General features: G+C 33.9%; 1 protein-coding gene across 44 annotated transcripts in view; it reads right to left on the bottom strand.

Moving 5' to 3' along the window:
• Positions 1 to 7672: 7672 nt before the first annotated feature.
• Positions 7673 to 14756, bottom strand: part of nfasca (neurofascin homolog (chicken) a) — a 176762-nt gene continuing 169678 nt past the window's right edge. For all 44 annotated transcript variants that reach the window (XM_087271692.1, XM_087271699.1, XM_087271700.1 and 41 more), the window contains 1 exon segment: positions 7673 to 13141. In XM_087271692.1, the coding sequence (XP_087127818.1) occupies positions 12913 to 13141 (229 nt within the window). In that variant the 3' untranslated portion in view covers positions 7673 to 12912.

Below are 14756 nucleotides of genomic sequence, written 5' to 3'. Positions count from 1 at the left end.
ATACAAAAAAAAAATTAAATAAATAAATAAAATAAATAAATAAATATAATTATAACTAAAATTTGCTTTATTTATTATTACATGTATTCTGGAACTCTCCAACCTTGTATTTTAGCAAGTGTACTTTCAATAATTTGCCTCTAACTATATACATTTAGATCTTGGGTATTTCATGGCTTCTCATTGTTTAAAATGTGTTGTCTGATGAAGTGCTTTTTCCCCTAAAACTTTACTTGTCACTTTGCAGTCAATAACCTCAAGAAAGGATTCAATTCCATTATGAAACTCTCTAAAATATTGCCCACTTTGCCTTGACACATGGAACACTTGCACTGGCAAAATGAATCAGTCAGATTTTTGGCAGTGGTACCTAAAGTCTAGCCTCTTGATGGAGGGAAAACTAAATTAAGGAGCGACTTGAAATGCAAAAGTGTGAAAGCACTCAGAATGATTAAACCAGGCCGGATTCTCAGGACAGGTTGAAATGCGCTGACTGGCGTTGAGTTTATCACAGGAGCATCTGCCCGTGTTTATCCTAATTATCTCAAAGAGCTTCATAATCCTTTGATTTTTCTCTCAGGACTCTTGAACAGAATATTATGAGCTTCAGGGCTGCTTCTATAGTCTAAAATCCAGTTCAGACCAATAAAAATGATACAAAAATAAACATAAACAGTAACAACTCAATAACTTACTGTTTACTGTGAGAGTGCTGGTCACTTAAAACGTTCTCACTCATTTAAGCAAGATGCATTCTGATTGGCTGTCAATGTTTTTTTTTTCAATGTAACTATGTACCTATATTATTATCCACATCAATGCACTATTGTGTTTTGTGTATTAAAGGTGCAATTATTTCTGTCAATGTTTTCAGAATTCATAATCAGAAGAAAAATGAAGTTGATAATATGTGATGGTATACTACTAATACCACATCAGGTTTAAAAATAGGTTAGGATTTAAAAAATCAGGTTAAAAATGTCTTAATCATATATTCACACCAAGTGATTCTAAACTTTTATGAATTTCTTTCTTATGATAAACACCAAAGAAGATATTCTGAAGAATATTGGGGAAAAGCAGTTATTGACATCCATAGTAGGAACCAAAAAAACAAAAACAAAAAACATGAAAGTCAAAATAGTCAATAGACAATAGTCAATTTTTCCCACTTTCTTCAGTATATCTTCCTTTGTGTTCAACAAAAAAAAGAAACAAATGGAGAGTAAGTGATTTTCATTTTGGAGAGACCTATTCCATTAAGGGGGTGTACATAACTTGTATGTACACCATATACAACAATATGTAAAAGATAAGTATACATCCAGGCAGTTGTTTTCACAGAAAGCCAGACAGACTTAATGGCAGCCCAACAGGAAAAACGGTGAAATCCAGTTTTACTGTATGTGTTTGTTTTTTGTACTTGTACTATACTGGTTGCTTCTTAAAGGGCCATGAAACCCCCTCGTTTCAGCAGGGTGTTTTCACACCTCTACTTTGGAAAAAGTCAGAAAAGTGGGCGTGTCCAGCTCTGTTTAGGGGGGAGTGTTGGAGGAAGAAAAGTGGGATGGTGTGGGAGTGTCTATTTGGGCACACGCGAGTCAAAATATATATATATATATATATATATATATATATATATATATATATATATATATATATATATACACACACACACACACACACACACAGTAGAAAGTGATGGTGTTTAACCTACATGGAGATCGGTAGTCGAATTATTTGCCAAATTATTAAATGGTGGACTTTAACTGCAGTTTGGCTCTTTCATTCAGGGAATTCATTCATGCCCCTCGCGACAAATGAAATATTTGATTCGAGGAACTGCTCTGAGCGTGTATTTTTTATGCAATGTTTGATACCGCACGGCGATTGATTTCTCCGCATTTCCCGGAAAACTTAGATGCACACGGCAGGTAGCGTCAGAAAGCCGCGTGTGTTATTCCGGTCACTAAATGTGGTGAAAACCCTACACAAGGTTAAAGTTTGGTTGTGGTGCTTACATGTTTACACTCGGTGCAATGGTTAACTTAGTTCGATACAAACAAATTGAATAAACAAAGAGCGCTGGTCGCTCACTTACCAAATCTGTAGAGACAGGACAATCACCAGCAACTAGAGCCGCGTCTTTATTAAGAGGAAACTACAAGCGAATCCGGATCTCAGCGTTTGCAGATGAGAACAGCTCTCAGGTAAACAATGTTCCTCCTTAGACACGTAAGTTATTGTTGTCGAGCGTCGCGTACACTGTTAATCCACACGTGAGACTGAGCTCTCACAGAGAGAAAATGAAAACGAAACTTAACGGCAGCAAACTATAAAAGCCGTTCACGCTTGTTTTGCCAATACAACGTGGTGTGAGTGTCGTCTAAACACTGTGACAGAAAGGAATATTAATGAAGTTGCACAATAGAGCACACTGATTGGTTTGAACCAAGCCTCACACATGCATTAATGCATCACTGTAAGACGCAATAAAACACACTCTGGCACAGACGCCCAGTCTGCACGCTGGAATACAACGCTATTATGTCATGACCGTGACGCAGCTTCAAAAATTTGTTTCAAACCGGAAGTATGAATTTGCTTAAAATAACGCAAAAACAACCATGTTACACTTTTTAGTGAAATATAGGTGTCCTAATAGTGTTTTAGCAGCGTGGGACACATATACGACTGTCAACAGCTCAAAAAATGTGTTTTGGTGTTTCGTGACCCTTCCCCCACCCCCCATTGTTTTAATTCAGCCAAAATAACTTGTTTACAACCACTTAACTTAAAAACTGTTAGTAAATCTATCTAAGGGTTCATCTTTGAATATTTTTTTTCAGTGACAGCCTTAGATAGAATTACTATCTTACAAAGTCTGTGAAAACTGAACCGTTTTTCTGCCAGGTTTGTCAGATAATTAAAGGGATAGTTCACTTAAAATTTTTCATGTACTCACAATTTATGTTAAATACAAAAGACTATGGGCCCTATTATGCATTCTTCACAAATGTTTTTTGATAGTTTCTGCTTGGCGCAGGTTTCATTTTCACATTGTTTATATAGCAAATTAATTTGTGCCCATTTGTGCACACATAGGCGTACTGGTATGAAAAGGAGGTGTGTTAAGTTGCACTGTTGGTGATTTGCTATTTTGAAGCAACTGAAAATGACTGCACCATTGGCCATCTAAAAGCTGGTCTAAAGTCAATGGCCCAAGGTTTTCATTTGCTATTCAAAGAGTGTATTAGTGTTATGTGCCTACGCAGGTCCAAAACACGTGTACTTTCCTTATTGCACACACAAGGATGTGCAACAACACACAAATATCTATAAATATGAATATATATATATTGTCTACATGAATATAAAAACAGGGAGACACAGTGGCTCAGTGGTTAGCACTGTCGCCTCACAGCAAGAAGGTTGTGGTTCAAGTCTCGCCTGGGTCAGCTGGCATTTCTGTGTGGAGTTTGCATGTTCTCCCCGTGTTCATGTGGGTTTCCTCCAAGTACTCTGGTTTCCCTCCACAGTCCAAAGACAAGCACTAAAGGTGAATTGAATAAACTAAATTGCCTGTGGTGTGTGAACGAGTGTGTATGGATGTTTCCCAGTTCTTGGTTGCAGCAGGAAGGGCATTCGCTGTGTAAAACCTATGCTGGATAAGTTTGCGGTTCATTCCGCTGTGGCGACTCTTGATGAATAAAGGGACTAAGCTGAAAAGAAAACGAATGAATAAATGAAATATAAAAACTGCTTCCTCCTCCCATGCCTATTTTACCTCAGGGCCTTTGGTAGAATCCGACTCTTTTGTAGGCAGTTTATTCATGAAAATTGAAATTTGTTTAATGTTATTATAAGTAGTAGTAATAATAATCATTCATTGACCTAAAATATGCATATAAAATAGCAAAAATGAGTTTGGACACAGACTTAAACTTTGAGCTTAAATCTTAAAAATAATATTAATATATTATATATATATATAAATATATATATATATAAATATATATATATATATATATATATATATATATATATATATATATATATATATATATATATATATATATATATATAATAGTTAATAGATAATAGATAATAATAGATGGTTTGCCATCTTCAGGTTAGAGGAAAGTCCTTACCCCAGGTGGAGGGTTTTAAGTATCTCGGGGTTTTGTTCACGAGTGAGGGAAAGATGGAACGTGAGATTGACAGGCGGATTGGTGCAGCAGCAGCAGTAATGCGGTAATGTACCTGTCCGTTGTGGTGAAGAAGGAGCTGAGCTGAAAGGCAAAGCTCTCGATTTACCGGTTAATCTACGTTCCTACTTTCACCTATGGTCATGAGCTTTGGATCATGACCGAAAGGACAAGATCTCGGATACAAGCGGCCGAAATGAGTTTCCTTCAAAGGGTGGCAGGGCTCACCCTTATGGATAGGGTGAGAAGCTCTGACACCCGGGAGCTCAGAGTAGAGTCGCTGCTCCTCCACATCGAGAGAAGTCAGCTGAGGTGGCTCGGACATCTGTTTCGGATGCCTCCTGGACGCCTACAGTACCTAGGGAGGTGTTCCAGGCATGTCCCTCTCGGCTTGCCTGGGAACGCCTCGGGATCCCGCGGGAGGAGCTGGAGGAAGTGTCTGGGGAAAGGGAAGTCTGGGGTTCTCTCCTAAGACTGCTGCCCTCGCGACCCGGCCCCGGAAAAGCGGCAGAAGATGAATGAATGAATATAATATATATTTTTTCATTTTATATATTTAATATATAATATAATATATAATTAGATCCACTTTATTTGGTAAACAAATCAAGTCTCTAATATAATATATTTACTAAAAGACATAAAATATTGCTTTACAAACTGTATTGTAAATAAGTCATATACATATTTTCATATTAGTCAATAATATCAATGAAATTTATTTAAAAATGGAACAAATATGAACTTGCACACGTTTACAAAGAAACAAAATCAATGATGGGCTAAAAATTTAGCAAAATTCTACATGTGCAGATTCTGTGTGGGCCCAATACCCAATATCTTTTTTCGTGTTCATCAGAAAAAGAAGACTCAGACAGGTTTGAAATAAATTGAGCAAAAGATGACAAACTATGTTTTTGGTAAACAAATTTTTTCAAGAATTTTTATTACAGAATGTAAAAACCACTTCTTTACTCATGTTAGAATAACTTCATAGTGTTCATAAGCAGTTACCATGCAATTTAGGAAACTGTATAGTCTGTTCTCTAATTTTTTATATTTTTTCTACCGTGTAGCTTGAAGGAAGCGGAAAACACATTTACCCACTTAATTAAATTGGATTTAATTAACACTTAATGTTGCTCCATGCATTCGCATGAATCACCGGACTTCACTTTGTCAATGCACCTATACTGAGAGAGCAACTTAACCCCATTCATTTAAAGCAGTAATTACAGAATCCTCTCTGGTATACTGAAAGGTGGCTTAAAGCTCTGACCGAGGACATTTTAGCTAATGGTGTCCGCGAGAGATATATGTGACAGGTGTTTAAAAGGCCTGGCTTTTTTTTTTCTTTCTCTCAGACGGCGGAAGGCAAAGGGCATTAATATTTACCAGTCTCTGGGGGTCAAAGCAAAATGTATTCATCTCTCCTAAATAAAATATACGTGTGCTGCACTTTCCGGGCTCCACAAAAGATTTATCGTCATGGGCTTGTTATTCATTTCACCATTCGTTTTTTGCCTCCTGCCATTTGAGTAAAGGAGAGAAGTTGTATCGGCTACATTAAACTGTAGAAGCCATTGTGTTCATCCGGATGTGGGCAAAATCAATGGGAGCGCTGAGGCTCAGTGAAATGTGGTGTGGATGATGGGTTGGTTTGTGCAACCAGGGGCCGTTTATTGGAGAATATGATGAATGAATCTGTATCAAACTGTTAGGGGTGTACTTGCTATAAGTAAATAAAATAGAAGTTCAAGACAAAATGATTAGTTCTTTGAAATTGTAATTATTATTTGAATATTTTCTATTGGCTCTTAACAGCAAGGGCTTATATATTTCCTACTGTATTTAAGCCCTCATTTCATTTGTTTTTTTTTTCGATTAGCTACAGAACAAGCCACTGTTATCCAATGACTTGCCTAATAAACAAAACTTGTAGTTAGCCTAATTATTTAAGCTTTTAAATTTAACCTAAATGATAGAAAAATATTAACTAGTTTAGTCATGACAAAGACAAGATAAAATAGTTAATCAAACTATGTTTTAAAATGTGTTGAAATAAATCTTGGGAAATATTTGAAAAAGGCGAGGGAAGCTAAATAAATCAATATTTGACAAAGAATATAAATTTCACAGGAGGGCTAATAATTTTGCCTCAATTGCAATTTAACATCCATTAAACATCTGTAATTTCTGTAATTTAACTTTCATTGTGTTCAGTAAATGTCTGTAATTTAATGTCCGTTATTTTGGGTACATGTCTGTAATTTAACGTTCTTCATTTTACGGTAAATGTCTGTATTTAACGTCCATTATTTTACAGTAAATGTCTGTAATGTAACATCCGTTATTTTACGGTAAATGTCTGTAATTTAAGGTCTGTTATATTTGGTAAATGTCTGTAATTAAATGTCCATTATTTTCGGTATATGTCTGTAATTTAAGGTCTGTTATTTTCGGTAAATGTCTGTTATTGACCGTCCTTTATTTTATGGCAAATGTCTGTATTTATCGTACTTTATTTTACTGTAATTTATTATTTATTATATCTGTAATTTAAGGTCATTTTACTGTAAATGTAATTTAACGGCCGTTATTTTACAGTACAAGTCTGTAATTTGAGGGCCGTTATTTTTTGGTAAATGTCTGAATTAACACACATTATTTTATGACTTATGACCTCAGCAGCTGGGAGAAAAAAACCATAAAATAACTTTTTTTTTTTTTTTTTTGCAGTGCACTTCACACTATAAATATCACACAATAAAAATGTCATAAGCAACTATTGTAGTTTTTATTAATACTTTCATGTTTTTGTTGTAGTGATTTTAGAGCCTTAATTTATACACTGCAAAAACAATCCATAAATTAAAAGTTTTCCATATTTTGTGATTCATGTTTTTATTTTTCTCTTGTATATTTGTTTTTGAATTGCATCCTTGATCTTTTTTCCAACAACTTTTAATTTTGAAAAGTAAAAAACAAAAAACTGCCGTAATATTTTCTGTTATTTTACAGACTGATTTCTCTCTATTAATTCTTATTCAAACTACTAAAATGTCAATGAACTTTAGTCACTTTCTTAAACTGTAGATGAATTTTCAACATCAAACGTTGATAGAGCAGAGATCAACATCCCATAATGCAGTTCACAACCGTAAATAAACAAAAAACACTTGTGAATCACAAAATACAGAAACTGCTCATTAACAGATTTTTTTACAGTGTAATATTTAAATGAAATAAAAAAATTCTCATTTTAACAGTGTAAAATTATATTTTTTATAATATACTGTTACTAGCATATTACTTTTACTTAAATGGCCTTCGCTGAGACCAAAATTACCTTCCGCGTTAAGATGTATACTGTAAATAAAATGTGTAGTTTCAAACCCCAGTATAAAGTATTTAAAAAAAGGTGTATAAACCACTTAGCAATCAATCGACACCAAATCAGAAAGTTGAGAAAATGACACAGCTTTACTATAAAGAAAGGCGTCTCGAGCAGATTAAGTTGCAGCATCTCGTCATACACGCATACATGGTGAACAATAATGACTGACCATTCCTCTGGCCAGACTTACAGAAGAAAAAAACAGTTAACCTGCATGATATACAATTTATAAAAAGCTTCTTCAGTGCACAAACGTCTAATAATAAAACAATCATAATCAACATAAATATGATTTTTCTCTAAAAGATCAAAAGGGAACAGCTGTGGCGGTTATTCTCCTCTCCGTTTTAAGGATTTTTACTAGATTATGCATGTTACCGGTTAACAAGTACACAAAATGATCTGACATTGGCAGGAAAAAGACAGAATAAGCAATATATTGACAAATATATACTGTAGATATATATTTTAGGAACATCGCCAGTTCACTACAGCTTATGGACGAAGGAACAATACGCAAAGACGGGAAAAGTGGCTGCTGAAACACAAGGCAAGGTTGGAGAAAATATGGTCAAGACGAGTTTCGATTATACCTTGACTTTACCTTACCGTGATCTACAGAAGTTATCTGTTCAAGTATAAGTCAAACAAAAGCAAGGCCTACCGTACAGAGTAAAACAGTGAAAGGCAAACGAGGAGACTATTGCTTTGAGGTTTGGAGAAAAAAAAGCAGATCTAATGGACTCAATGAGTTTCGTGAACACGACTTACAATACGAAGGCATCATAAAGGACATCGAATTCCTATCAGGAAGTCACGACCTGATATTCAGCCCTTGTAAAGAGCATGATCAGCCTGGTCGTGTCACAGGAGAAAGGCAATATGGGAGTCTACACTGTAAAAAGTGATTAGTTGGCTTTACTAAGTAAAAATGAGTAAACCTGTTGGTTTTAAAATGATTAGTTGACTTTACCTTAAAAAAGTGAGCCTTAAAATGAAAAAGCCTTAAAAAGTATATGTGAACTTTATTTCAGTATGGTGACGCACTTCCAGCTCAAACAGAATATTGAGGGCTGGGGGCTTTCTTTTTGAGCATTTCCTCATAGCAAACTAACAGAACAATATATTATATTGTAGCCATCAAACTGACCACCACTTCAGTTTGTAGGCAAATGGCCAACATTTGCCAAAACATTATTTTTTTTACTTTCATTAATTTGTTCACGGATTATTTGTTCACCTAAAGAATAACAATGTGACAGAAAATTTACAATAGAAAAATAAACATTGTAAAATTTAATGTTACATTAAGCAAACATGCTTTGTGTATAATAATATACAATATAATCCAGCCTGATCTCATGAGAAAATGTAAGTATTTTACTTTTTGTAAGTTTAGTGGCTAATTCGTAAGAATTAGTACAGTCGTACAAAAATGTAGGATTTTAAAAAGTAGGCGTGGCATCAAAGCCCAACCTTTAAACCCAACCGTCATTGAATGATGAGCAAATCGTACCAAATTGTAAAATTTAGATCGTACAAATCCATACAAATTAGTCACTAAATCAAAACGTTACGAATTGGCGTGAGATTGCGTTAGTATAATCATAAATTTTAAGTCAACTTAACAATTCCAATTTGTAGCTGGTTTGCTCCTTTTAAAGTTGCTCACATTTCAATACAAATTATGACTAAAAATAAAACATTGCACATTTTTATTTAACTTTAAGTAAATTAACTATATGTTTATTTTAAATATTTAGTCAACAACACTCACTCAAAAATGTATTTGGCTCCTTGTTCAAAGTACTTATTTAAAGTGAGATGAATCAACACAATTATTGAGTTTTTTGGGGAACAAATTAATAAATTTGTAAAAACAATTAAGTTAACATAATCGATATAAGTTGGGACAACATAAAAGAATTAGGTGGAACACAGCATTTTTTTACAGAGCTTCCAAATTACAACTGGTTTACTCACTCTTTAAAGTAACTAATTGTTTTTTACAGTGTTTGGTGCAGTGGTACAAGAACAAAAATTACAAACCATTTTCTCTTGCATAACACAATTAAAATGTTGTTTACAAAAAGTATCATCCTCAGTGCAGAATGCTACAATGGTACAACTCTACAGCTTTTTTTTTTTTTTTGCTATTTACATCTTCAGTCGGGCGAAATCAGGACGTGGGTGACAAATTATGTCACGATTAAAATGGCAAGACACAAATTCAAACCCCCACAAAAACCACTGGCTGATCCCGAATCCACAACTGTGCATGGAGTCCTCTATTTTTGGGATGCACCAAAAAGCATTTTTATTATGAATTATTCACTTAAACAATATTTACACAACGAGGCCTTATTTGAGGAACAGAAATAAAACTAAATAAATACACAATATTTCCATTTCATATTATGTAGAAATTGTTAAATAAACTCTAATATGTTAACACAACAGCAGTGTGATACGACATTAATACTAAAAAGAGCAGCACAATAAACGAATAAGACGTACTCTCCCTTTAATGGTGACATCACATTTCATTATTTTACATCGCCACAAACATGGTTCTCCATCAGTAAAGCACATTTTCATCCTAAATTACACAGAGAAGCTTTTATAATGTGCTAAAAGACTTTTGAGTAGGCATTGTGCAGTCATCAATAAATTATTAATATATTAGTCCCTATTGTTTTTTTTTTTATAAATAAAATCAAGAAAATACGTAGAGGCATCCAAAAGTTTGAGATCACCAGTGAAATGTTGTGTTGTTTTGTCATTTTATACAGCACTTTTCAATACAAATGAGATTAAAATAGTTTCAGTGTTAGAACATCTTCATATTTGGTTTGTTGCGCTTTTGTTTTAACGAACTTGAGGCCAATGAACAATAAATACATAGTTTTTTTTTTTTTGTAAATGTTCAAGAATAGCAAAGGCCACTCCATAGCTGTAAGTGATAAATAAGGATAACTTTTTCAGCTAATGAATAATTAAATCATTGACAGCTAATCAGAATCTACAACGTTAGTTGCAGACGACAAAATAAACACGAATGAAAACAAGGCTTTGAAGAACAGACTTACAGTCGTTACAATACAACGCATTGTGATAATGTCCAAGATCACATTATTTTTCACACTGTAAAAAACTATTAGTTGACTATACTTAATAATTTAACTTAAGTTAACATGTTAACTCTTTTTTTTAAGTTAAATAACTGTGCGTACATATAAAAATCCACACTCAAAATAAATACACTGAAAAAAATTATGCCTGCAAAATTGTTGCAAACAATTTGCATGTCCAATTTAAACACACAAATAAAATTATATATAATAATATAATAATGTTCACCCTAATTAGTTTGTTTAAATTCATTCCAAAAAAATTGTTTATTTGTTTTATTACAACTAACTGTAACTTAAAAAAAAAATTGCAAATCCAAAGAATCATCTTTAAATCAGTTTTTTTCAGTGTACTTTTTGCTGCTTGTTCAAACTATTTTAAAATGGATTGAAAAGACACAATTCTAAAGTTGTGGGAAAACCTAAATGTGTTATGTTGAAACCAAATACATTTTTAAAAACTATTAGGTTAACTTATTGATTAGTGTTGTAACAATATGAAATACTTGTGTGGAATGCTACATGTTTTACAGTGCACATTTCAAGTTCCAATGGTTTTACTCACTTTATTTAAATAAAGTCAACTCGTCCCTTTAGAGCAATGGATTTGCTCACTTTTGAAAGTAAAGTAACTAATTGTAAAGGTTTTCTGAATGGTATTTTTGTCAAGTGTACGATAAATATTGATGTATCCTGTATTCCTATCACTCACAACCTTGTTTTCACTTAAATATGATTATTAGTTATTGGTGCAAAAGAGATTGATGATCAAAGGAAAGAAGAACATCTTGACATCTGTAATGAGTAACAAAAGGCTTTAAATAATTTTATGAGTTCTTAATATTTTCCAAAATCGTCAAATGTAACTCATTTCCAGGCGCAAATAGAAAAGCTTTTCAGACTTTCAAAGTGGCCTCAGACTTTTGAACCCAACTATACACAGCAGTGCTGAAGATAAAGTAATGGCAATCATTTTGGAGCACAGGTAGAGACGAACTACAGTTACAGTGGCATGTCTTCAGGGCAGTGTCTCAGCCGCAACACTGGATCAACCCCAAACAATATATACACTTATCTTTACCTAGTGAGTTATTCATTTCTAGAAATTCCCAAGGAATAACCCAAAGATGTATTGATGCACCCCAAACTTTTGTAGACTCCCTTTACAAACTTATTCTGACACCGAAATCTTCACCCAGCTGATTTAAAAAATGAATAAAGAAAAAAGTGATTTCATCATCATCATCATTATTATTATCATCATTCTCTTTTGAGGACTATATAAAGCAAGTATCTTATAAAAAAGGAATATATTATTGTTTTTAACTCTTCGTATTACAACCTCTCCATTGTCCTTTGCGCTAAAATACTACCATGCTTCAAAATAACGATTTTTTTTTTTGATTTACAAGTGGCGCCGTCTAACCTCAGCCTATAAATATTGGTGGCATTTTACAGTTGCAGCCAGTGAAAATATATTAACAAAGCAATGGCAGATGAAAGCATGATATCAGTCCTGTAGCACATATAAGAATAAATCTAGGACTAAATAAGTTTTCGTGAAAAAACAAAATGATGAAGATTCTAACGCCCAATTATAACCCCAAATCATAATAACAATAATACATAGTGCATAGTTTTACAAAGCACAGTAAACTGTGCCAGCACGCTATACGAATTTCATTTGTTTGTTTGTTTTTTCTGGGGGGGATAAATCAATTTTAGTGTCGAAAACAAATAAAGGGATCATTCACTGCGGAAATATCAATATGATAAACCTATCTGCCGACGTTCTGCAATTGAGTCGACCCACAGTTGATATGTCACAGGTCTGGTGCTTGTATATCCATTTCTTTGATGCTAGTAGCTACAGTAGGAGGAAGAAGAGGAAAAGGCAGATTTCCAAAATAAAAAAGAAGAGCGTAAGCCACACGAAAAGCTCAAAAAGTTCGCCCCGTCGCCCTAAAGGCACACTAAAGTCTGTGTGGGGCATGGGGATGCCTCAAACAAAGGTTTCTGGACGCCATTTTAGCTCCCCATCCCTTGTTCAGTAGGATCATGCACTCCAGTGCGTTCTATGTGAATACTCGTAATTCTCTGTGTATATATATTTATTTTCTATGCGTGTAATGGCACCCTCCGGCCCGCTGGGGGGCGCCGTGCCCAGGTGGAGGTGCTATGCCAAAGAGTAGATGGCATTGACAGGTGATGTGGCTTCTGAGCTCTCATTTCCTTCTGTCTCCTCTTTGTCCTTCTTTACTGTGTATTGGCCGATGAAGGAACCATCCTCGTTGAATTGTCCGTCTCCTCCTTCGCCGTAGTCCACGAGACTGTCGTCGCTTTCTTTAACGTTCCCGTCCAGGGACGTTTGGCTGCCCTGTAACGGCTTGTTGTCTTCGTCGCTGCTGTTGGGAGGAAGAGAATAAGAGTTTGTATAAATGACAAAGGGTCTTAAGGTTTGGCTGGTTAGCATTGCGCAGTTTGCACCTGCTGGTTGACAATGTAACTACATCGTCCGGTTGTAAAAAGCATGCTTTACCCTTAACAGTCATTTAATAGAGTACATTGTAAAAATACGATTTATTTTCTGGGTCTATGTATTATATTATATTATATTATATTATATTATATTATATTATATTATATTATATTATATTATATTATATTATATTATATTCATTCATTTTCTTTTCGCCTTAGTTCCTTTATTAATCTAGGGTCGCCACAGCAGAATGTGCCAAAAACTTATCCAGCACATGTTTTACGCAGCAGATGCCCTTCCAGCTGCAACCCATCTCTGGGAAACACCCATATACTCCCATTCACACACATACACTCCGGACAATTTTAGCTTACCCAATTTTAGCTTATACCACATGTCTTTGGACTTGTGGGAGAAACTGGAGGATCCAGAGAAAAACCCACGCGAGCACAGAGAACATGCAAACTCCACAAAGAAACACCAACTGACCCAAGCGAGGCTCAAACCAGCGACCTTCTTGCTGAGAGGCGACAGTACTACGTACTGCGCCACTGCATCACCTATATTATATTATATTATATTACATTATATTATATTATATTAACTAATTTGTTTAAGTTATTGCGTTAACCAAGGCTGCATTTATTTGTAAGAAAAAATACAGTAAAAACTGAAATATTTAATAATATTAAATAATAAATATTAATATTCAATATTATTATCATTTAAAATAAACAAAAATATATTTTACAGCCAAATTAAATTATTTCAGTATTTTTTTATATTATTTATTCTTGTTATAGTAACAATACATTTATTCCAGTTTTAAGTATAAATATTATATATATATATATATATATATATATATATATATATATATATATATATATATATATATATATATATATATATATTGTTATCTTTTATTATAGTTATATTTTTTACATAAATATTGTTCAAAGTTGTTGTGCTTGATCTATTTATTCCATCCTTGCTTGAAAAAATCTAAACTTTATTCTGTTTGCAAACTTCTGAATAGCAGTGTATCTATTTCCTACATTCAGGACATTTATATATTTACACAGATTTATATAATTTGATAATTGTCCTATGACTCTAGAGAGTTATCAGTCACATGGCGTTTACTGCGGAAATGATTGGCTCCAAAGGTGAACAAAATATAAAAAAATGGCTGTAAATGTAATAGATATTAATTGCAATCCTAACAAGTAGTACTGATTTAGCTTTTTTTGCTAAATAACTAGCATAAGGTAAGATAAATAAAGCTGTTAACAAATACTGAAATCTGCTGAAGTGATTCAATGCATTTGACACTTTGAAAGGAGAAGAAACCTAATAAACAGCATTACAATGGCAAACTTCTACATGATACGTGGAGTCTTTTGCTTTTTCAGGTTAACCATGCTGAACAAAAAACTGCATCTGACTCTTGAGAAGCATCAAAAAGAAAAGAAAACCCTTAGGTGAAATTTAATACTAAAGACAAAGACAAACTTACAGCTCCACGGCTCTCTGTA

This window comes from Danio rerio, chromosome 11 (assembly GCF_052040795.2).
Source record: "Danio rerio strain M-AB ecotype USA chromosome 11, GRCz13ab, whole genome shotgun sequence".
In the NCBI taxonomy this organism is placed as follows: domain Eukaryota; kingdom Metazoa; phylum Chordata; class Actinopteri; order Cypriniformes; family Danionidae; genus Danio; species Danio rerio.
Note: the sequence above shows the minus strand (reverse complement) of the source record. Positions and strands in the feature narration are given on the sequence as shown.